Source organism: Lepisosteus oculatus, chromosome 4 (assembly GCF_040954835.1).
Source record: "Lepisosteus oculatus isolate fLepOcu1 chromosome 4, fLepOcu1.hap2, whole genome shotgun sequence".
Taxonomy (NCBI): Eukaryota; Metazoa; Chordata; class Actinopteri; order Semionotiformes; family Lepisosteidae; genus Lepisosteus; species Lepisosteus oculatus.
The window spans coordinates 13,640,060-13,664,797 of NC_090699.1; the positions used below are offsets into that span (position 1 = coordinate 13,640,060).

At 53.5% G+C, this 24,738-nt stretch overlaps 1 protein-coding gene across 4 annotated transcripts in view; it reads right to left on the bottom strand.

Moving 5' to 3' along the window:
* Positions 1–20,908, bottom strand: part of carmil3 (capping protein regulator and myosin 1 linker 3) — a 46,649-nt gene extending 25,741 nt beyond the window's left edge. For 3 of the 4 annotated variants that reach the window (XM_069188811.1, XM_069188812.1, XM_069188809.1), the window contains exons 1-21: positions 20,417–20,908; positions 16,047–16,141; positions 13,494–13,544; positions 12,753–12,812; positions 12,511–12,632; positions 11,716–11,810; positions 11,571–11,641; positions 11,167–11,240; positions 10,170–10,245; positions 9,991–10,079; positions 8,641–8,735; positions 7,653–7,739; positions 5,785–5,894; positions 5,230–5,307; positions 4,260–4,336; positions 4,070–4,174; positions 3,670–3,739; positions 2,476–2,557; positions 1,897–1,993; positions 844–898; positions 158–330 (exon numbers count right to left, since the gene is read on the bottom strand). In XM_069188811.1, the coding sequence (XP_069044912.1) occupies positions 158–330; positions 844–898; positions 1,897–1,993; positions 2,476–2,557; positions 3,670–3,739; positions 4,070–4,174; positions 4,260–4,336; positions 5,230–5,307; positions 5,785–5,894; positions 7,653–7,739; positions 8,641–8,735; positions 9,991–10,079; positions 10,170–10,245; positions 11,167–11,240; positions 11,571–11,641; positions 11,716–11,810; positions 12,511–12,632; positions 12,753–12,812; positions 13,494–13,544; positions 16,047–16,141; positions 20,417–20,468 (1,814 nt within the window). In that variant the 5' untranslated portion in view covers positions 20,469–20,908. The remainder of the gene's footprint in view (positions 1–157; positions 331–843; positions 899–1,896; positions 1,994–2,475; positions 2,558–3,669; positions 3,740–4,069; positions 4,175–4,259; positions 4,337–5,229; positions 5,308–5,784; positions 5,895–7,652; positions 7,740–8,640; positions 8,736–9,990; positions 10,080–10,169; positions 10,246–11,166; positions 11,241–11,570; positions 11,642–11,715; positions 11,811–12,510; positions 12,633–12,752; positions 12,813–13,493; positions 13,545–16,046; positions 16,142–20,416) is intronic. The other variant, XM_069188810.1, reaches the window with a different exon arrangement.
* Positions 20,909–24,738: the final 3,830 nt, after the last annotated feature.

The following is a 24,738-nucleotide window of genomic DNA, read 5'->3' on the forward strand; positions in this document are numbered from 1 at the left end:
CAGTGCCCTGTCTCTCTCTCACAGAGCAGCAGTGCCCTGTCTCTCTCTCTCAGAGCAGCAATGCCCTGTCTCTCTCTCACAGAGCAGCAGTGCCCTGTCTCTCTCTCTCAGAGCAGCAGTGCCCTGTCTCTCTCTCTCAGAGCAGTAGTGCCCTGACCTCAGAGTGGTGTTGATCTGCAGGGCCTTGCTCAGCATCTTGGCCCCAATGTCTTCCATGCCGTTTCCACTCAGGTCCACCTTCTTCAGACAGGCGTTGCTGCCCAGTGCGTTTACCAGCACAGCACACCGTGAGCGCAGCCGGGAATCGGTGAGAGAGAGGGACTGCAGGGACTGAGAGAGAGAGAGGGGTTAATACAGACACACTGACTGGACACTCCAGTACATTAACACTGCACTGAGAGAGAGGGGTTCATACAGACACACTGACTGACTGGACACTCCAGTACATTAACACTGCACTGAGAGAGAGGGGTTCATACAGACACTGACTGACTGGACACTCCAGTACATTAACACTGCACTGAGAGAGAGGGGTTCATACAGACACACTGACTGACTGGACACTCCAGTACATTAACACTGCACTGAGAGAGAGGGGTTCATACAGACACACTGACTGGACACTCCAGTACATTAACACTGCACTGAGAGAGAGGGGTTCATACAGACACACTGACTGACTGGACACTCCAGTACATTAACACTGCACTGAGAGAGAGGGGTTCATACAGACACACTGACTGGACACTCCAGTACATTAACACTGCACTGAGAGAGAGGGGTTCATACAGACACACTGACTGACTGGACACTACAGTAATTAAAAATTAAATGGTTACTCACACATTCTTCTTCCTGTATCAACTGCACAAGCTTCTGCAAAATTTCATCCAGAGCCCTGTGAGAACAACAGAGTCAGACTAACACCCAGTCACTCTGATTATACAGAGCCATGCCCCCTCACAGCCAGGCCCACACACAGAGCCACGCCCCCTCACAGCCAGGCCCACACACAGAGCCACGCCCCCTCACAGCCAGGCCCACACACAGAGCCAAGCCCCCTCACAGCCAGGCCCACACACAGAGCCAAGCCCCCTCACAGCCAGGCTCACACAGACAGACACGCCCCCTCACAGCCAGGCTCACACAGACACACCCCTCACAGCCAGGCTCACACACAGAGCCACACCCCTCACAGCCAGGCCCACACAGACACGCCCCCTCACAGCCAGGCCCACACAGACACGCCCCCTCACAGCCAGGCTCACACACAGAGCCACGCCCCGTTGCAGCCAGGCCCACACACAGAGCCACGCCCCCTCGCAGCCAGGCTCACACAGACAGACACGCCCCCTCACAGCCAGGCTCACACAGACACACCCCTCACAGCCAGGCTCACACAGAGCCACGCCCCTCACAGCCAGGCCCACACAGACACGCCCCCTCACAGCCAGGCCCACACAGACACACCCCCTCACAGCCAGGCCCACACACAGAGCCACACCCCCTCACAGCCAGGCTCACACAGACACACCCCTCACAGCCAGGCTCACACACAGAGCCACGCCCCCTTGCAGCCAGGCCCACACACAGAGCCACGCCCCCTCGCAGCCAGGCTCACACACAGAGCCACGCCCCCTTGCAGCCAGGCTCACACAGACAGACACGCCCCCTCACAGTCAGGCACCCAGACACGCCCCCTTGCAGCCTGGCTCACGCACAGAGCCACTAACCCCCTCACAGCCAGGGTTATTTCATCCAGAGCCCTGTGAGAACAACAGAGTCAGACTTACACCCAGTCACACTGATTATACAGAGCCACACCCCCTCACAGCCAGGCTCACACAGACAGACACGCCCCCTCACCGCCAGGCTCACAGGGCCCCAGCCACAGACCTGTTCTTGATGTTGAAGTTCTTGCCGATCAGCAGGTGCTTGAGGGAGGGGTGCCTGGATAGGGCCGGGATCACCGTCAGCAGGTCCAGGTCCAGCCCTGGCCAGTCGACAGATTCACAGAGCAGACAGTTACCCATCTGCTGCACTCAGGTCAAGACTCCCCCACCCCCTGCAGACAGGAGCCTCAGTCTTCACCCCCACAGAGAACCCCACCCAGAGAGGTCAGAACAGCCCCACCCCCCTGCAGACAGGAGCCTCAGTCTTCACCCCCACAGAGAACCCCACCCAGAGAGGTCAGGACACCCCCACTCCCCTGCAGAGAGGTTCCTCAATGTGTACCCCCACAGAGAAGCCCACTGCTGCTCTTCAGGAACACGGGGGGGCAGAGGAACATGCAGACTCCACCCAGACAGATGCCCCAGTCCAGATTCGAACCCGGGACCCCTTGGTGCTCCACACCACTCCACTGCGCATCGTCAGTGACCTCGCCATCAAATTATTTTCGTTGTCTTTTGTCTGAGGGGTCCCCATGACAGACAGGAACATTATCACTGCGGATGATGAAGATGATGGTCTCACCGTTGTCGGAGATGTCCAGGGTGCCGACTGAAGAGACTCTGGGAAACAGCTCCTGGATGACTGAGGCTCCTGCAGACCTGAGCTGAGAGAGAGAGAGAGACAGGGAACAGAGGGGGAGAGAGAGAGGAGAGAGAGAGTAGAGAGAGAGACAGGGAACAGAGGGGGAGAGAGGAGAGAGAGAGACAGGGAACAGAGGGGGAGGTAGAGAGGAGAGAGAGAGACAGGGAACAGAGGGGGAGAGAGAGAGGAGAGAGAGAGACAGGGAACAGAGGGGGAGAGAGAGAGGAGAGAGAGAGACAGGGAACAGAGGGGGAGAGAGAGAGGAGAGAGAGAGACAGGGAACAGAGGGGGAGAGAGAGAGGAGAGAGAGAGACAGGGAACAGAGGGGGAGAGAGAGAGAAGGAGGAAGAGAGTCGAGAGAAAAGAGAGAGAATGATGGAGAGGGGCAGAATAACACACATTCCCTCTGATGATTGTGAGGAAAGACTCAGACAACACACACATGTGTATACACATGCAACACACGCTCACACATGTACACACATTGTTGCAGTTAGGACCTTGTGACACAGTAGGTACAGTGACAGACAGACAGACACAGCGGCACACAGACAGACAGACAGACAGACAGACAGACAGACAGACAGACAGACAGACAGACAGACAGACAGACAGACAGACAGTGGCACACAGAGGGATAGACAGACAGGCAGACACAGGGTCACAAATAGGCAGGCACGCAGAGAGACACAGGGTCACACAGAGAGACAGACAGACAGACACATCGGCACACAGAGAGACAGACCGGCAGGCAGACAGACACAGCGGTTCAAAGAGAGACAGGCAGGCAGGCAGACAGACAGACACAGCAGCACACAGAGAGACAGACAAGCAGGCAGACAGACACAGTGGCACACAGAGAGACAGACAAGCAGGCAGACAGACAGCAGCACACAGAGAGACAGACAAGCAGGCAGACACAGTGGCACACAGAGAGACAGACAAGCAGGCAGACACAGTGGCACACAGAGAGACAGACAAGCAGGCAGACACAGGGTCACACAGAGAGACAGACAGACACAGCCACACAGAGAGACAGACAGACACAGCGGGCACAGAGAAACTGACAGACAGGCACAGCGAGACAGACAGACAGAGAGAGAGACAGGGACATGGTGAGACAGAGTCAGGTACCTCACAGCCACTGATATCCAGGTGAAGATCATTGACATGAGGGTTCGAGGACAGGCCTAGAAAGAGAGCCCTGAGAGAGAGGACAGCGAGGGAGGAAAGAGAGACACCAAGAAGTATCAGGATAATATGAAAGCAACACCCTTTCAGACATTCTAGAAATCACCATCAATCCTAATGAGAAAGAGAGGCTACTTCAGAGCCGAAAGGGAAACTGCGTGCACATAGCCACCATTTTGGCTCCATTTTCCAACTGGCCAGAAGCGTTACAATTGAATCGGTAACACCTCCCAAGTTAAGAAGCTGCGGCCGCTCATCGGCCATTTCGGCTCCTGCGTCTCGTGCCGCCCCACTGGAGAAGAGGGGGGGTCGGCAGACCCCAGCACGAGGCCAAGTTTCCTACCTGAGGGCTTCGGGGGGCAGTCTCATCCCCGCCAGGCTGACGTGGGCGAGGCTGAAGGCGGAGCTGAAGAACTGCCGGAAGGAGGGCAGAGTCTCCTTGGCCCTCCTGCAGGGAGAGGACAGGTCTCAGTGGGGGCGCGTGACCCCGCGCGCTGGCGGTGACCAGGGGGTGGCGCCGGCGGCTGTCTTACTTGTGGGAGAAGGTGTTCCTGGAGAGGTTCAGGTGGGAGAGGTCGGCGCAGCAGCCTCTGAGCAGGGCGCCGAACAGCTGGGACAGACAGAGGCAGCGACGCTCTGTGAGAAACATGCTTCCCCAGAATTCCCACTCCGGCCCGGACAGCACAACAGCGGCCATGCAGCCGCCATGCAGCCATCTTCTGACAGATTTATCCAGCACAGAGTCGCAGGGGAGCTGGAGCTGATCCCAGCAAGCCTGACAAAGACACACACACACACACACACACCAGACACAGAGACAGGGTACTGCCTGGACACAGACACAGAGAGACACACACACACCAGACACAGAGACAGAGACAGGGTACAGCCTGGATACAGACACACACACACACACACACACACACACACACACACACACACACACACACACACACACACACACACACACACACACACACACACACACAGAGAGAGAGACTGGGTTGAGCCTGGACACAGAGACACACACACCAGACACAGTAACAGGGTACAGCCTGGACACACACACACACCAGACACAGAGACAGGGTACAGCCTGGACACGCACACACACACACACACACACACACACAGAAGCACACTCACACCAGGACCCGTTCTTTCAGAATGAACCCAAGAGAAGACGAGGAGAACATGCAAGCTCCACACAGACAGGTCTGGAATCGAACCCAGGGGCCCGGCGCTGCGGAGCACTGTACCTCCCCCTGCCCCCCCCCCAGACCACCTTCTAGTTCCAGTGAATCCTCTATCGTCATGGCCAGAAACTGCTCCGAAAGCCAGCCCGGGTGTGAGAGCGCTTTCGGACTGAACAGTACTGACCCGGAGTCGGTCCTGCAACGGCCCACACAGATCACAGCCACTCCACCCGCTGACCAGGAGACAGGCCCACGCCCCCCTACAAGAACACCAGAACCAATTCCAACCTCCCCAGGGCCCACTCACCGTGTCCACAGCGCAGTCAGTGCCGGACAGGTCCAAATGGACCAGGCAGTTGGGCTGAGCCAGGAACAGGTAGAGGTTCTGCAGGGACAGACAGACACAGATCAGAACCCAGAGTGTTGATGAAGAGGTCTGGACATGCCCGTACTGGACTGACGTTACTGTGAGGAATTCTGGGTAGTTAACTCTCAGGTATGAGAGTAGGCGGAAGACTACAGTAGAGTACTGGAACAGTCAAGGAGGACACAGCTCTAGTTTCAGAAGTAGCAGTCTGGACATGCCTGTACTGGACTGACGTTACTGTGAGGAATTCTGCGTAGTTAACTCTCAGGTATTCGAGTAGGAGGAAGACTACAGTAGAGTACTGGAACAGTCAAGGAGGACACAGCTCTAGTTTCAGAAGCAGCAGTCTGGACATGCCTGTACTGGACTGACGTTACTGTGAGGAATTCTGGGTAGTTAACTCTCAGGTATTCGAGTAGGAGGAAGACTACAGTAGAGTACTGGAACAGTCAAGGAGGACACAGGTCTAGCTCACGGGATCTGCATAATTCTCACCGCTGCCTCCTCTCCAGCCAGAATCCCAGGATTCTTACTGAGATCCAGATGGAGGAGGGAACTGGAAAACTCCTCATTGGAGCAGAGAGCCTGAGAGAGAGACACCACGCCTGTAGAAAGACAGAGACCTTAATATGGATCCTAAAAACACACCTCACGTTAATATAGACTGTAGAGATACTCCTCACATAGAGAGATTAATACAGACCCTAATATAGACCCTAGAGACACTCCTCACACAGAGGGATTAATACAGACACTAATATAGACCCTAGAGACACTCCTCACACAGAGAGATTAATACAGACACTAATATAGACCCTAGAGACACTCCTCACACAGAGAGATTAATACAGACACTAATATAGACCATAGAGACACTCCTCACACAGAGAGATTAATACAGATCCCAATATAGACCCTAGAGACACTCCTCACACAGAGAGATTAATATAGACCCTAATATAGATCCTAGAGACACTCCTCACACAGAGATTAATACAGACCCTAATATAGACCCTAGAGACTCTCCTCACACACAGAGATTAATACAGAGACTAATATAGACCCTAATATAGATCCTAGAGACTCTCCACAGACAGAGAGATTACTACAGACCCTGATATAGACCCTAGAGACACTCCTCACACAGAGATTAATACAGACCCTAATATAGACCCTAGAGACACTCCTCACACAGAGAGATTAATACAGATCCTAATATAGACCCTAGAGACACTCCTCACACAGAGAGATTAATATAGACCCTAATATAGATCCTAGAGACACTCCTCACACAGAGATTAATAGAGACCCTAATATAGACCCTAATATAGATCCTAGAGACTCTCCACAGACAGAGAGATTACTACAGACCCTGATATAGACCCTAGAGACACTCCTCACACAGAGATTAATACAGACCCTAATATAGACCCTAGAGACACTCCTCACACAGAGAGATTAATACAGATCCTAATATAGACCCTAGAGACACTCCTCACACAGAGAGATTAATATAGACCCTAATATAGATCCTAGAGACACTCCTCACACAGAGATTAATACAGACCCTAATATAGACCCTAGAGACTCTCCTCACACACAGAGATTAATACAGAGACTAATATAGACCCTAATATAGATCCTAGAGACTCTCCACAGACAGAGAGATTACTACAGACCCTGATATAGACCCTAGAGACACTCCTCACACAGAGATTAATACAGACCCTAATATAGACCCTAGAGACACTCCTCACACAGAGAGATTAATGCAGACCCTAATATAGACCCTAGCGACACTCCTCACACAGAAAGATTAATGCAGACCCTAATACAGACCCTAATATAGACCCTAGAGACACTCCTTAGACAGAGAGATTAATGCAGATCCTAATATAGACCCTAGAAACACTCCTCACACAGAAAGATTAATGCAGACCCTCATATAGACCCTAATGACACTCCTCACACAGAGAGATTAATACAGACACTAATATAGACCCTAGAGACACTCCTCACACAGAGAGATTAATACAGACACTAATATAGACCCTAGAGACACTCCTCACACAGAGAGATTAATGCAGACCCTAATATAGACCCTAGAGACACTCCTCACACAGAGAGATTAATGCAGACCCTAATATAGACCCTAGAGACACTCCTCACACAGAGAGATTAATACAGACCCTAATATAGACCCTAGAGACACTCCTCACACAGAGAGATTAATGCAAAACCTAATATACTCTATATATTCTTCTAATGGAGCTAAAGCAATACCATTGTGAAACTCAATTAATTGGCATGAGACCCTAAATGCAGGTTCTGGGACTATACCCAGCACAGAGATCAACAGTGACCTTTTGACGTCAGCGAGGTCTTGGAGAGGTTGAGAAGGCGGAGCCCCTTCGTCAGACGGCAGACTTGTTGTATGAGACTCGAGACTCCTGTAAGGGGAACAGAGGCACAGAGAGAAGCACCTTTTAGGAGACACAGGCTCAAGGAATGAAACAGGGAAGAAGAAGCAGATTCCCGAAAGTCCATACTGAGCTGGTGAGGAAGATAGAGACAGGGTCCAGTCTCGTGGAGATACAGAGAGAGAGACAGGGTCCAGTCGAGAGGAGATACAGAGAGAGAGAGACAGGGGTCCAGTCGAGAGGAGATACAGAGAGAGAGACAGGGTCCAGTCGAGAGGAGATACAGAGAGAGAGAGACAGGGGTCCAGTCGAGAGGAGATACAGAGAGAGAGACAGGGTCCAGTCAAGAGGAGATACAGAGAGAGAGAGACAGGGTCCAGTCTCGTGGAGATACAGAGAGAGAGACAGGGGTCCAGTCTCGTGGAGATACAGAGAGAGAGACAGGGTCCAGTCTCGTGGAGATACAGAGAGAGAGAGAGACAGGGGTCCAGTCTCGTGGAGATACAGAGAGAGAGAGACAGGGTCCAGTCGAGAGGAGATACAGAGAGAGAGACAGGGGTCCAGTCTCGTGGAGATACAGAGAGAGAGACAGGGGTCCAGTCTCGTGGAGATAGAGAGAGAGAGGGAGAGACAGTGGTCCAGTCGAGAGGAGATACAGAGAGAGAGACAGGGGTCCAGTCGAGAGGAGATACAGAGAGAGAGAGGACGACAGGCAGACAGGAAGAATGAAAGATAGGAGGTGAGAGGAAATCGTGAGGAGAGAGATGCTGAGAGAGTGTGAGACACCCAGAGAGCAGAGAAGCACAGGGCAGGATGAGAGAAAGAGAGAGAGACAGGTGAGGAGAAGGGGAGGGAGAGGGAACGGAGAGAGACACCGGCGGACAGGGCAGTCAGAAGGCACGTGACAGGACGGGACAGAGGCGGACAGTACCTTGGTTGTCCAGTGCATTGTGGGCCAGGTTGAGGGAATGAATGACGGAGGCAGGGTTCTCCGAGAGAGCCACAGACAGCTTCTGAGGGAAATCACTGGAGAGACAGGGAGAGAGGGATACTGCAACATAAAGACTCCCCACAGGGGCGATACACGCAAGACAGCACAGGGTCAGTAGAGAACAGCACAGGGTCAATACACACCACACAGCACAGGGTCAGTAGAGAACAGCACAGGGTCAATACACACCACACAGCACAGGGTCAATACACACCACACAGCACAGAGTCAATACACGCCACACAGCACAGGGTCAATACACACCACACAGCACAGGGTGAATACACACCACACAGCACAGAGTCAATACACGCCACACAGCACAGGGTCAATACACACCACACAGCACAGGGTGAATACACACCACACAGCACAGGGCCAGTAGAGAACAGCACAGAGCCAATACACACCACACAGCACAGGGTAAGTAGAGAACAGCACAGGGTCAATGCACACCACACATCACAGGGTCTGTAGTGAACAGCACAGGGTCAATACACACCACACAGCACAGGGTCAATACACACCACACAGCACAGGGTCAGTAGAGAACAGCACAGAGTTAATACACACCACACAGCACAGGGTCAATACACACCACACAGCACAGGGTAAGTAGAGAACAGCACAGGGTCAATGCACACCACACATCACAGGGTCTGTAGTGAACAGCACAGGGTCAATACACACCACACAGCACAGGGTCAATACACACCACACAGCACAGGGTCAGTAGAGAACAGCACAGAGTTAATACACACCACACAGCACAGGGTCAATACACACCACACAGCACAGGGTAAGTAGAGAACAGCACAGGGTCAATGCACACCACACATCACAGGGTCTGTAGTGAACAGCACAGGGTCAATACACACCACACAGCACAGGGTCAGTAGAGAACAGCACAGGGTCAATACACACCACACAGCACAGGGTCAGTAGAGAACAGCACAGAGTTAATACACACCACACAGCACAGGGTCAATACACACCACACAGCACAGGGTCTGTGGAGAGCCTAGTGACTGGACATTACAGTACAGCGATGTTGTCAGTTCAGGGCAGCGTCTCAGACATGTCATGAAGACTCAGAGTTGGGGGTCTCCTTTGCTCATTTTGTTGTTTCTATGGGGAGGGGTAGCATTGGTCACTGTCCCTACTCTTGTGCATTTTCTAACAGGGCTGCAGCCCTCTAACTGTGTCACAGAGGCCCCTGCTGTCTGTTTGCGACCGAGCGTGCAACATCTTGGACACTAAAGTGATCCACAGATCCAGGGGGCCACTCACGATTTGAGTCCTGCATTCTCCAGAGTGATCTCCTCCAGGCTGCTGGATTTACTGAGGGTGTGCAAGACCTGCTCCGTGACCTCTGACCCCTGGTAGAGAGAGGGCACAGTGAGATGAACAGACAGGTACAGAGACACAGGGAAGACACCAGGCGGACAGTCGGACAGAGAGATAGGTACTATTCGCAAGTCCTTGCAGTAGAGTTTGGTGAACCAGGTGTTGTACGCCATGGACGCCACAATGACAGCCAGGTCCCTGCCAGAGAGACAGAGACACTCATTAAGGGTGCTTATTACATACCTATTACACTGGCACGTGTATATTACACCCACTGTTATTACACACTCTTATTACATACCTATTACACTGCCACATATATATTACACCCATTGTTATTACACACTCTTATTACATACCTATTACACTGCCACATATATATTACACCCATTGTTATTACACACCCTTTTTACATACCTATTACACTGACACATGTATATTACACCCACTGTTATTACATACCTATTACACTGCCATGTGTATATTACACACACTATTATTACACACCTAATTACACTGCCATGTGTATATTAAACACACTATTATTACACACCCTTATTACATACCTATTATACTGCCATGTGTATATTACACACACTATTATTACCTACCTAATGTCACTCCCACATGTATATTACACACACTATTATTACACACCCTTATTACATACCTAATTACAATGCCTTATGTACATTAAGCCCACTGTTATTACACAGCCTTATTACATACCTAATAACAGTACAAAGACTTATGTATATTACACACAGTGTTATTACACACTCTTATTACACACATAATTACTATGCCTTGTGGATATTACACACTGTTATTAAACACCCTTATTACACTCCCAACTACACGGCTACATGCACTGATCACACAGTGTACAAGTACTTTCATCACGCAGTTACCTCACACTGTGTCACGCGGGTTGAACCCTCCCTGGGGGAGGACAGGGGGGCCCAGGGGCTGTGAAGCACAGCCATTCTCACACACTGTTCCTCATCACCACACACTACAGCGCGCTCACACTGGTGCACACTCTCCCACGCTGCCTTCTGCGCACGACAGCTCACTCCCTCACACGTCTCCCTCCCGCCTCCCACCCTGCTCGCTCACCTGCTCTCCAGGTGGCTGAAGTCCAGCAGGTTGAACTCCCGGTTGTCCTGAGAGTGATAGATCGTGTCCACATCCTGAGAGACAGAGAGAGGAGACACACACTGGCTGAATGTTGAAGCACAGAGAGACAGAGAGACAGGAGACACACACTGGCTGAAACAAAGAGAGACAGAGAAAGAGGAGACACACACTGGCTAACTGCTGAACCACAGAGAGACGGAGAGAGGAGACACACTGGATGACTGCTGAACCACAGAGAGACAGAGAGAGAGGAGACACACACTGGCTGACTGCTGAACCACGGAGAGACAGAGAGACAGAGAGAGAGGAGACGCACACTGGCTGAACCACAGAGAGACAGAGAGAGGGACAGGGAGACAGAGGGACAGGGAGACAGCTCGTACCCACTGCACCTCCTCCTTACAGCCAATTCCATTATAATCACACAGAGCAGCATAGGTGTCTGAGAATCCCCCTGAGAGAGAGACAGAGAGTCAGTGTGGCGCTCTGCCTGTGACATCGGCATCGAGCTGCTGCATCACTGCTCACCACAGGCTCGCTGCGTCTCCACTGACGTGTCCGAATTGGGAGAAAACTTCCGACTCCCCTCTGAGAGTTCACCTTCTGCCCTGCAGATAGTGGGGCTGAATAGAGAGAGGGGTTAATGAAGACACACTGACTGGACACTCCAGTACATTAACACTGCACTGAGAGAGAGGGGTTCATACAGACACACTGACTGGACACTCCAGTACATTAACACTGTACTGAGAGAGAGGGGTTCATACAGACACCCTGACTGACTGGACACTCCAGTACATTAACACTGCACTGAGAGAGAGGGGTTCATACAGACACACTGACTGACTGGACACTCCAGTACATTAACACTGCAGTGAGAGAGAGGGGTTCATACAGACACACTGACTGACTGGACACTCCAGTACATTAACACTGCACTGAGAGAGAGGGGTTCATACAGACACACTGACTGACTGGACACTCCAGTACATTAACACTGCACTGAGAGAGAGGGGTTCATACAGACACACTGACTGACTGGACACTCCAGTACATTAACACTGCACTGAGAGAGAGGGGTTCATACAGACACACTGACTGACTGGACACTCCAGTACATTAACACTGCACTGAGAGAGAGGGGTTCATACAGACACACTGACTGACTGGACACTCCAGTACATTAACACTGCACTGAGAGAGAGGGGTTCATACAGATACAGTGGCATGTTACTCAAAGTAAATATAACAGTCCTGATTGTTTCAGTTTGATTTTTACGACTGCTGAGGCCAATGGAAACGAATGAACCTGGTCAGACTCACGCAAAGACGGAGTTGTTAAAGATTCGGGAAAGGGCAAAGTTCACATGACTGATCACGAGATCCAGGTGCTCCAGAGACTGCAGTCGGAGAGAGTAGCTCGTCTTCTCCGTCTCTATGACAACCTGATCAAGAAACGAGCATAACCGATCACGCACTTACGTTCCCAGCACTGCTGATGAGAAAACTCCTGTCGCCACCAGCAGAAGGAAGCACAGTCCCTGCAGAGGGACATACTGTCCTACCTGATTGTCCAAACACGTGTTCATGGAGCGAATCTCCAGGAAATTGAAAGTGATCTCCACCTGTAAAAGAAATATTCACGACAGGTGAGAAACAGCACCTCCCGTTGCTCGCAGGCAGGATGAAGGATGTGCAGCCCAGTGCAATCACAATGGCAGTCTAACAACAAACAGCACCCTCTCGCACAGGGTTCATACAGACACACTGACTGGACACTCCAGTACATTAACACTGCACTGAGAGAGAGGGGTTCATACAGACACACTGACTGACTGGACACTCCAGTACATTAACACTGCACTGAGAGAGAGGGGTTCATACAGACACACTGACTGACTGGACACTCCAGTACATTAACACTGCACTGAGAGAGAGGGGTTCATACAGACACACTGACTGGACACTCCAGTACATTAACACTGCACTGAGAGAGAGGGGTTCATACAGACACACTGACTGGACACTCCAGTACATTAACACTGCACTGAGAGAGAGGGGTTCATACAGACACACTGACTGACTGGACACTCCAGTACATTAACACTGCACTGAGAGAGAGGGGTTCATACAGACACACTGACTGACTGGACACTCCAGTACATTAACACTGCACTGAGAGAGAGGGGTTCATACAGACACACTGACTGGACACTCCAGTACAGTAACACTGCACTGAGAGAGAGGGGTTCATACAGACACACTGACTGACTGGACAGATGTGACTCTGTTAATTTAACACCCACCTTTGTTGGGACCTTGATGGCTAAGAGGTTCAGCCGCCATGTTGTGAGAACCTGAGAGAGAGACAGGTCAGAGAGAAAGAGACAGGTCTGACGGAGTAGAGGCAAAGAAATAAGCAGGAGGGTAATGAGACTGAACAGCTACAGTAATTAAGAAATCAACGCACGACGCCGAGGCACTCAAAAAAGGGATTAATTAAAGCAATTCATTCATTAATTAAGGAAGAATTTCTCTATGATGGCAGTCCAGAGAAATTCCTCTAACTTGAAAGTATTTATGAATTATAACTGTAGGCGAAATCCCAAGTCCTAACCTTGGTCTATATATAGAACAAAGACTTTCTCCAGCTGTGACTCACTGAGAGAGACAGGACAGAGCAGGCAGAGAGAGAGAGGGACTGGGCTGGGGGGAGACAGGGTTTCCTTGGAAAAGGAACATGAATCTTGATCCATTTAAAAGGATCATGAGCAGTGTTTCAAAAGACAAGCACTAGATTCCCTCATTAAAGCCCATGAACAGTGTTTAAAGACAGAATCACCAGATTCTCTTATAAAAGCCCATGAACAGTGTTTAAAGACAGAATCACCAGATTCTCTTATAAAAGCCCATGAACAGTGTTTAAAGACCCAGAGACCAGATTCTCTTATAAAAGACCTGTCTCACTCCCTCTCTGCCAGCCCTTGACCTGTCTCACTCTCTCTCTCTCCTACCCCTTGACCTGTCTCACTCTCTCTCTCTCCTACCCCTTGACCCGTCTCACTCTCTCTCTCTCCTACCCCTTGACCCGTCTCACTCCCTCTCTCCCACCCCTTGATCTGTCTCCCTCTCTCTCCCACCCCTTGACCTGTCTCACTCCCTCTCTGCCAGCCCTTGATCTGTCTCCCTCTCTCTCCCACCCCTTGACCTGTCTCACTCTCTCTCTCTCCTACCCCTTGACCTGTCTCACAGATCGCAGTTCTAGTGTTAGAAACTGGTGGTGCTCAGTGGTGCTCAGTGGTGGTCAGTGGTGGTCAGTACGTCCTGCTGGACGCCTCTCCTTCAGCGCCCCGCGCCTCCCCCCCCTCTCTCTCGACAACTGCCCCCCCTCTCAGCACCCTGCCCCTGCCCCCCTCCCCTCCACAGCCTGCCCCCCACCCTGACCCTGACCCCCTCTGGAGCCTGACCCCACCCTGCACAGCCTGCCCCCCACCCTGACCCTGACCCCCTCTGCACCCTGACCCTGCCCCCCTCCCCTCCACAGCCTGACCCCCACCCTGCCAACCCCCTCCCCTCTACAGCCTGACCCTGACCCTGACCCTGACCCCCTCCCCTCTGCACCCTGCCCCTGCCCCCCTCCCCTCCACACCCTGCCCCTGCCCCCCTCCCCTCCACAGCCTGACCCCCTCCCCTCCACACCCTGCCCCTGCCCCCCTCCCCTCCACAGCCTGACCCCCTCCCCTCTGCACCCTGCCCCTGCCCCCCTCCCCTCCACAGCCTGACCCCCTCCCCTCTGCACCCTGCCCCTGCCCCCCTCCCCTCCACAGCCTGACCCCCACCCTGACCCTGCCCCCCTCCCCTCCCCTCCGCACCCTGCCCCTGCCGCCCCGCGCTGAAGAGCCGCGTTCAGAATCGGAGCTGACAGAGACAGCGCCGCGGTCAGAGCCCTGCAGCGGTGGGGGTGTGCTGGTGTGCGTGGGCAGGACAGCGCAGGGAGAGCGTGCTCTCACGGAGAGGGGGCAGAAGGGGGGCAGTTATTTCTGGCCCCCCCTCGCCGGGGACAGGGACGACGAGCGCCGGCTGGGGGCAGAGAGACAGGCTGCGGTCTGGCCACAGCGCACACGGCCCTGGGCAAACCTCAGCTGTGACTCACCCACAGCCTGGGGCTGCTGCTCCCTGTCACACAGAAAGACACCAGCACCGATTTAGATGTTCGCCTCTCGGAGTGATTGAAATACTGCAGGCCAAATGACGCTTTTAATAGAAACCATGCGAGAACGAATGGCTGTTATTTCAGACGCAAAAGCAATAGTTTTTATATAGATATACCGCAACAACTTTAATTTTAATCTCCATTTTTCCAGGTGAGTCAATTGCACTGTCCTCCACTGCCCACCCAGCAGAACATGTTCCTGGAGCAGAGTCACTGTCTCACCTTCACTACTGCACTACTGGAGCCCTGTCCACCCAGCAGGACATGTCCCTGGAGCAGAGAGAGTCACTGTCTCACCTTCACTACTGCACTACTGGAGCCCTGTCCACCCAGCAGGACATGTCCCTGGGGCAGAGTCACTGTCTCACCTTCACTACTGCACTACTGGAGCCCTGTCCACCCAGCAGGACATGTCCCTGGAGCAGAGAGAGTCACTGTCTCACCTTCACTACTGCACTACTGGAGCCCTGTCCACCCAGCAGGACATGTCCCTGGGGCAGAGTCACTGTCTCACCTTCACTACTGCACTACTGGAGCCCTGTCCACCCAGCAGGACATGTCCCTGGAGCAGAGTCACTGTCCTGCTCAAGGGCACAACAGCAATGTCTCACCTTCACTACTACAGAGAGAGAGGAAAGGGACTCACAAGAATTTTGTCTTCCAGCTTGCCATTCTTCGTTTCAATTTTGACGCTCCTGATCAACTTGATTGACGACTTATCAATAACCTTCCTGATGCTGTCTGCAATATACAGTTTATAAGATAAAATTAGTGAGAGAGTCGGTCAGTCACCAAGTGTGTTAGTGAGAAAATCAGTGTCAGTTAGTCAAACATCAGTCTGTCTGTCTATCACTGTCAATTATTGAGGATCAATGAGTGTGTGGACCAGTCAGAGTGTCAGAAAGTCAGTGTGTGGGCCAGTCAGCGTGTCAGACAGTCAGTGTGTAGGCCAGTCAGAGTGTCAGAAAGTCAGTGTATGGGCCAGTCAGTCAGTGTGTGGGCCAGTCAGCGTGTCAGACAGTCAGTCAGTGTGTGGGCCAGTCGGCGTGTCAGACAGTCAGTCAGTGTGTGGGCCAGTCGGCGTGTCAGACAGTCAGTCAGTGTGTGGGCCAGTCGGCGTGTCAGACAGTCAGTCAGTGTGTGGGCCAGTCGGCGTGTCAGACAGTCAGTCAGTGTGTGGAACAGTCGGCGTGTCAGACAGTCAGTCAGTGTGTGGGCCAGTCGGCGTGTCAGACAGTCAGTCAGTGTGTGGGCCAGTCGGCGTGTCAGACAGTCAGTCAGCGTGTGGGCCAGTCGGCGTGTCAGACAGTCAGTCAGTGTGTGGGCCAGTCGGCGTGTGGACCAGTCAGTGTGTGGACCAGTCAGTGTGTCAGACAGACAGTCAGTGTGTTGGCCAGTCAGCGTGTCGGACAGTCAGTGGATGTGCCAGTCAGTGTGTCAGACAGTCAGTGGGTGGGCCAGTCGGTGAGTTGGCTAGTCGGCATGTCGGACAGTCAGAGTGTCGGACAGTCAGTGGACGTGCCAGTCGGTGTGTCAGACAGTCAGTGGGTGGGTCAGGCGGACAGTCAGCGCTCAGCTCGGGACCCTGCCCGCTGTTCACATGAGTCTCTCTATATCAAGCTATGAGCTCACACAGTGTGACAGGAAGTGAGCTCACTGTCAGTTCCACCACTGAGCAGAGGTGACAGGGCCTGAGAGAGGAAGAGCACAGACAGGAGGCACGCACTGCAGGGGGGAGCAGGGCAGGGGTGGAAGAGAGAGAGAGGAAGAGCACAGAGAGAGAGGAAGAGCACAGACAGGAGGCACGCACTGCAGGGGGGAGCAGGGCAGGGGTGGAAGAGAGAGAGAGGAAGAGCACAGAGAGGAGGCACACACTGCTGGGGGGAGCAGGGCAGGGGTGGGAGAGAGAGAGAGAGGAAGAGCACAGAGAGAGGAGGCACACACTGCTGGGGGGAGCAGGGCAGGGGTGGAAGAGAGAGAGGAAGAGCACAGAGAGAGGAGGCACACACTGCTGGGGGGAGCAGGGCAGGGGTGGGAGAGAGAGAGAGGAAGAGCACAGAGAGAGGAAGAGCACAGAGAGGAGGCACACACTGCTGGGGGGGAGCAGGGCAGGGGTGGGAGAGAGAGAGAGAGGAAGAGCACAGAGAGAGGAGGCACACACTGCTGGGGGGAGCAGGGCAGGGGTGGAAGAGAGAGAGGAAGAGCACAGAGAGAGGAGGCACACACTGCTGGGGGGAGCAGGGCAGGGGTGGGAGAGAGAGAGAGGAAGAGAGAGAGGAAGAGCACAGAGAGAGGAGGCACACACTGCTGGGGGGAGCAGGGCAGGGGTGGGAGAGAGAGAGAGGAAGAGAGAAAGGAAGAGGAGGCACACACTGCTGGGGGGGGCAGGGCAGGGGTGGGGGAGAGAGAGAGGAAGAAAGTGCTGACCAGGCACATCACACACGTCCAGCACTCCTAACGAGTCTACAGTCTTCTCATTAGGATCCTGACTATGGATGCGCTCTCTTTCTCTCACACACTCACAGCGCTAATGCACTGTGGAGCCAGAGGTGATCTCGAGAGAATTCAATCACCACTAATCCAATCCCAGAGCCAGAGCAGGAAGAGAGAGAGACAGAGGAGACACAGAGGGAGAGGGGAGAGAGAGACAGGCAGGCTGCGGTGAGAGACAGAGGGACAGAGGGAGAGGGGAGAGAGAGACAGGCAGGCTGGGGTGAGAGAGACAGAGGGACAGAGGGACAGGGGTAAGAGAGAGTGAGAGGACAGTTGTCAGAGAGACAGAGAGGGAGAGAGGGACAGGAGTAAGAGAGAGTGAGAGGACAGTTGTCAGAGGGGCAGAGAGGGAGAGAGGGACAGGAGTAAGAGAGGGACAGGAGTAAGAGAGGGCGAGAGGACAGTTGTCAGAGGGGCAGAGAGGGAGAGAGGGACAAGTTACTGTGGATGTTGTCTCTGTTACTGGAGAAAGAGGGATTCCAGTGGATTAATTTCTAGTGGCTCATTAATGAACCCATTAGCAGTAATTAAGACTAAGAGCTCCCCAGAGGGCAGGCAGTACAGCTGTCCCAGAGCGTGTGTGTGTGTGTGTGTGTGTGTGCTATGGCAGTGGGGACACAGTTAGGGAGGACTTGTCCTCACCAGGAGGCATGAGGTGCAGGACTTCTCTCAACCAAACAACACTCTCACATCTCCTTTCACCCTGGCAGAGGGAATACCCAGAGCACAGTGTGTGTGTCAGTACGTCTAGTGTGGTGTCTGTGTGTGTGTCAGTACGTCTAGTGTGGTGTCTCTCTATGTGTGTCAGTACGTCTGAGAGTGTGTGTCTCTGTGTGTGTCAGTACATCTGAGTGTGTCTCTGTGTGTGTGTCAGTACGTCTGAGAGTGTGTGTCTCTGTGTGTGTGTCAGTACATCTGAGTGTGTCTCTGTGTGTGTGTCAGTACGTCTGAGAGTGTGTGTCTCTGTGTGTGTGTCAGTACATCTGAGTGTGTCTGTGTGTGTGTCAGGACGTCTGAGAGTGTGTGTCTCTGTGTGTCAGTACGTCTGAGAGTGTGTGTCTCTGTGTGTGTGTGTCAGTACATCTGAGAGTGTGTGTCTCTGTGTGTGTGTGTCAGTACATCTGAGAGTGTGTGTCTCTGTGTGTGTGTGTCAGTACATCTGAGTGTGTCTGTGTGTGTGTCAGTACGTCTGAGTGCATCTCTGTGTGTGTCAGTACGTCTAGTGTGTGTGTCTCTCTGTGTGTGTCAGTACGTCTAGTGTGTGTGTCTCTCTGTGTGTCAGTACGTCTGAGAGTGTGTGTCTCCCTGTGTGTCAGTACATCTAAATCTGTGTGTCTCTGTGTGTGTCAGTACATCTGAGTCTGTGTGCCTCTGTGTGTGTGTGTGTCTCTGTGTGTCTCTATGTGTGTGTCAGTATGTCTGAGAGTGTTTGTCAGTATGTCTGAGTCTGTGCCTCTATGTGTGTCAGTATGTCTGAGTCTGTGTGCCTGTGTGTGTCAGTACAACTGAGAGTGTGTGCCTCTCATTGTGTGTATCCGTGTGTCAGTACATCTGAGTGTGTCTCATTGTGTGTGTATCTGTGTGTGTCAGTTCGTCTAGTGTGTGTGCCTCTCATTGTGTGTGTATCCGTGTGTGTCAGTACGTCTAGTGTGTGCGCCTCTCATTGTGTGTGTGTATCTGTGTGTGTCAGTACGTCTAATGTGTGCGCCTCTCATTGTGTGTGTGTATCTGTGTGTGTCAGTACGTCTAGTGTGTGCACCTCTCATTGTGTGTGTGTATCTGTGTGTGTCAGTACGTCTAATGTGTGTGCCTCTCATTGTGTGTGTATCTGTGTGTGTCAGTACGTCTGAGCATGTGCCTTTTATTGTGTGTATGTGTGAGTGTGGGCATCTCCTATTGTGTGTGTACCTGTGTGTGTGAGTACGTGTGAGTGTGTGCATCTCCTATTGTGTGTGTACCTGTGTGTTTAAGTGTGTGCATCTCCTATTGTGTGTGTACCTGTGTGTGTGCGTAAGTCTGAGGGTGTGTGTGCCTTTCGTTGTGAATTTGTGTGAGTACATATGAGTGTGTCCGGCCGTGAGTGTGTATCTGTGTGTGAGCTTGAATATCTAGGTCTGAGCATGAGGTCGTTAAACCCCAGTGTATGGTTGTGAGTTTGTATATCCAGGTGTGAGTGTGCGTCTGCATGCGAGTTTGTGTATCCGAGTGTGAGCCCGTGTGTCCCGATGCGAGTGTGTATCTTTGTGTTGGTCTCTGCGAAACTCCGCAGAGTCGCGCTCGGGAGCGTGAGCGGACCGACACGCACCCCCCCCGCATCTCGGACACGCGTGTTTCCTGTCCCGAGGCTCTGGTCTCGAGATGACACGCGCCCGCAGCAGCAATTCCCGGCAGGCCGCTCCGGTGCCGGTGCCGGTGCCGGTCCGGTCCGGTCCCGGTCCGGTCCGGGTGTTTCCGGCGGGTCTCCGCCGCAGCCCCGGCCGCGCGCGCGGAGGACAGCGCCTCGTCACGGTGCCGCCAGCTCACCTGTCAGCTCCCTGCTCACGCCGGCGAACGGCGGCGTCTCCCTGGAAGCCATGGCCGCCGCGGTGTGTCCCTGTCGCGCTGTCTGTCCGGGCGCATTCCAGCCGCTACTGAGCGCCCAGCACCGCCGCCACCACCATCATCATCATCATCATCATCACCGCCGCCGCTGCCGTATCACAGAGCGAGAGCGCGGAGAGAGAGGGGCGGGGGAGAGGGTGAGTGGGAGAGAGAGAGAGAGAGAGAGAGAGAGGGAGGGAGGAGAGGAGGAGGAGGAGGAGGTGGTAGGGGCGACTCGAAGCTATTTTTGACATCAAACGTGAACGCGTCCGCACGCGCGACAGCAGACCGAGCCGAGACGGGTCGCTGGGGGGCCGGGGCCGGGGCCGGGGCCGGGGCCGGTGCGGTTCGGGGGGGCGGCAGCGGGGGGCTGAGGGTGAGGCGCTGCGGCAGCTGGATTAGAGGGAGACGAGTGTTACCGTCAGGCCGACAGAGCTGTCTGAACTGAAGAGAGAGAGAGAGGAGACACAGGGAGAGAGAGGAGACAGAGCTGTCTGAACTGAAGAGAGAGAGAGAGGAGACACAGGGGGAGAGAGGAGAGAGGAGACAGAGCTGTCTGAACTGAAGAGAGAGAGAGGAGAGAGAGAAAACACGGAGAGAGAGAGGAGACACAGGGAGAGAGGAGAGAGGGACAGAGGACAGAGGAGAGAGGGACAGAGGAGACACAGGGAGAGGGAGCAGAGAGGGACAGAGGAGAGAGAGAGGAGAGGATGACAGTGGAGAGAGGGACAGAGGAGAGAGAGGAGAGGGGGACAGAGGGGAAAGGAGAGAGGTTATGTTAATTTCACCTGTTTTGCTTTAGCAACACTGATTTTATCAGTGCCACTAAAGCACCTTGAATTGAAAAGTGAGAGAGGAGTGAGAGACTGAGGAGGAGAGGGACAGAGAGAGAGTTACACAGTGGGTCCCAGTCCTACTGGGAGAGGGAGGAGGGAACTCAGTTGATCTGGCAGCCCAGTATGTGATCTCCTGTCACAGCCTGAGGAACAGTGAGTCCGTCTCCCAATAATGCTCCAGCCGCCTACAGTATATGTCAATATTTTATAATATGTCTTTGTTGTAAATGTCTGTAACATGTCTGTAGATTTTATTTTACTTCTATTTTTTGTTCTGTTCCGTGTTAATTTTATTATTTTTATTTGCTTTGGCGACACTGATTGTACCCATCAGTCATGCTAATAAAGCACCTTGAACTGAACTGATAGTGACACAGGAGACACAGGGAACCACGGCGCGATGATCTGACGGAACGAGCGCCCAGCAGGTTACAGTACCGGGCAGGAGCGGGGCGGCAGTGTGTGTGTGTGTATTAGTGCTCACTTGCTCGCGTACAGCTGGGTCCGCGCGCGCGCGCGCGCCTCATGGATCCGCTCTGACAGCGCGAGCGCCAGCGCGCGTGACGCCCCTGCCCTCTCGCCCGGTTCCGGGTCTCGGGTTCTGTCGGAACCGGGAGCGCAGAGTCACGCTACGAGTCAGAGGGCGGCGGGTCGGGCGACAGCCGAGAGAAAACACACGGAGCTCAGCGTGGGGCTCCCACAGACAGGGGGAGCAGAGTGGGGCTCCCACAGATTGAGAGTCCAGCGGGGAGACAGTGGGGTTAATGGAGAGAGACAGGGGAGTGGGGAGAGAGTGGGGTTAATGGAGAGAGACAGGGGAGTGGGGAGAGAGTGGGGTTAATGGAAAGAGACAGAGGAGTGGGGAGAGAGTGGGGTTAATGGAGAGAGACAGGAGTGGGGAGAGAGTGGGGTTAATGGAGAGAGACAGGAGTGGGGAGACAGGGGGGTTAATGGAGAGAGACAGAGGAGTGGGGAGACAGTGGGGTTAATGGAGAGAGACAGGGGAGTGGGGAGAGAGTGGGGTTAATGGAGAGAGACAGGAGTGGGGAGACAGTGGGGTTAATGGAGAGAGACAGAGGAGTGGGGAGACAGTGGGGTTAATGGAGAGAGACAGGGGTGGGGAGAGAGTGGGGTTAATGGAGAGAGACAGAGGAGTGGGGAGACAGTGGGGTTAATGGAGACAGACCGGAGTGGGGAGACAGTGGGGTTAATGGAGACAGACCGGAGTGGGGAGACAGTGGGGTTAATGGAGAGAGACAGAGGAGTGGGGAGACAGTGGGGTTAATGGAGACAGACCGGAGTGGGGAGACAGTGGGGTTAATGGAGACAGACCGGAGTGGGGAGAGAGTGGGGTTAATGGAGAGAGACAGGAGTGGGGAGACAGTGGGGTTAATGGACAGAGGAGTGGGGAGACAGTGGGGTTAATGGAGACAGACCGGAGTGGGGAGAGAGTGGGGTTAATGGAGAGAGACAGGAGTGGGGAGACAGTGGGGTTAATGGACAGAGGAGTGGGGAGAGAGTGGGGTTAATGGAGACAGACCGGAGTGGGGAGAGAGTGGGGTTAATGGAGAGAGACAGAGGAGTGGGGAGACAGTGGGGTTAATGGAGACAGACCGGAGTGGGGAGACAGTGGGGTTAATGGAAAGAGACAGAGGAGTGGGGAGACAGTGGGGTTAATGGAAAGAGACAGAGGAGTGGGGAGAGAGTGGGGTTAATGGTGGAGAGAGAGAGGAGTGGGGAGACAGTGGGGTTAATGGAGAGAGACAGAGGAGTGGGGAGACAGTGGGGTTAATGGAGAGAGAGAGGAGTGGGGAGAGAGTGGGGTTAATGGAGAGAGACAGAGGAGTGGGGAGAGAGTGGGGTTAATGGAGAGAGACAGGAGTGGGGAGACAGTGGGGTTAATGGAGAGAGACAGGAGTGGGGAGACAGTGGGGTTAATGGAGAAAGACAGACATGTCTAGAGATGTGCACTGACAGGGAACCAGACTTCCTTGTCTCACTTCCCCTGCAGTCCGACAGCCCCTCTTGAAACCACAGTGAAGATGTAAAAATAACCCCTCAACACCACACAGCCTCTCACACAGCACAGCGTAGCTCAACATCACACAGCCTCTCACACAGCACAGCGTAGCTCAACACCACACAGCCTCTCACACAGCACAGCGTAGCTCAACATCACACAGCCTCTCACACAGCACAGCGTAGCTCAACACCACACAGCCTCTCACACAGCACAGCGAAGCTCAACACCACACAGCCTCTCACACAGCACAGCGTAGCTCAACACCACACAGCCTCTCACACAGCACAGCGTAGCTCAACATCACACAGCCTCTCACACAGCACAGCGTAGCTCAACATCACACAGCCTCTCACACAGCACAGCGTAGCTCAACACCACACAGCCTCTCACACAGCACAGCGAAGCTCAACACCACACAGCCTCTCACACAGCACAGCGTAGCTCAACACCACACAGCCTCTCACACAGCACAGCGAAGCTCAACACCACACAGCCTCTCACACAGCACAGCGTAGCTCAACACCACACAGCCTCTCACACAGCACAGCGTAGCTCAACACCACACAGCCTCTCACACAACACAGCGAAGCTCAACACCACACAGCCTCTCACACAGAACAGCGTAGCTCAACACCACACAGCCTCTCACACAGCACAGCGTAGCTCAACACCACACAGCCTCTGACACAGCACAGCGTAGCTCAACACCACACAGCCTCTCACACAGCACAGCGAAGCTCAACACCACACAACCTCTCACACAGCACAGCGTAGCTCAACACCACACAGCCTCTCACACAGCACAGCGTAGCTCAACACCACACAGCCTCTCACACAGCACAGCGTAGCTCAACACCACACAGCCTCTCACACAGCACAGCGTAGCTCAACACCACACAGCCTCTCACACAACACAGCGAAGCTCAACACCACACAGCCTCTCACACAGAACAGCGTAGCTCAACACCACACAGCCTCTCACACAGCACAGCGTAGCTCAACACCACACAGCCTCTCACACAACACAGCGAAGCTCAACACCACACAGCCTCTCACACAGAACAGCGTAGCTCAACACCACACAGCCTCTCACACAGCACAGCGAAGCTCAACACCACACAGCCTCTCACACAGCACAGCGTAGCTCAACACCACACAGCCTCTCACACAGCACAGCGTAGCTCAACACCACACAGCCTCTCACACAACACAGCGAAGCTCAACACCACACAGCCTCTCACACAGAACAGTGTAGCTCAACACCACACAGCCTCTCACACAGCACAGCGAAGCTCAACACCACACAACCTCTCACACAGCACAGCGTAGCTCAACACCACACAGCCTCTCACACAGCACAGCGTAGCTCAACACCACACAGCCTCTCACACAGCACAGCGTAGCTC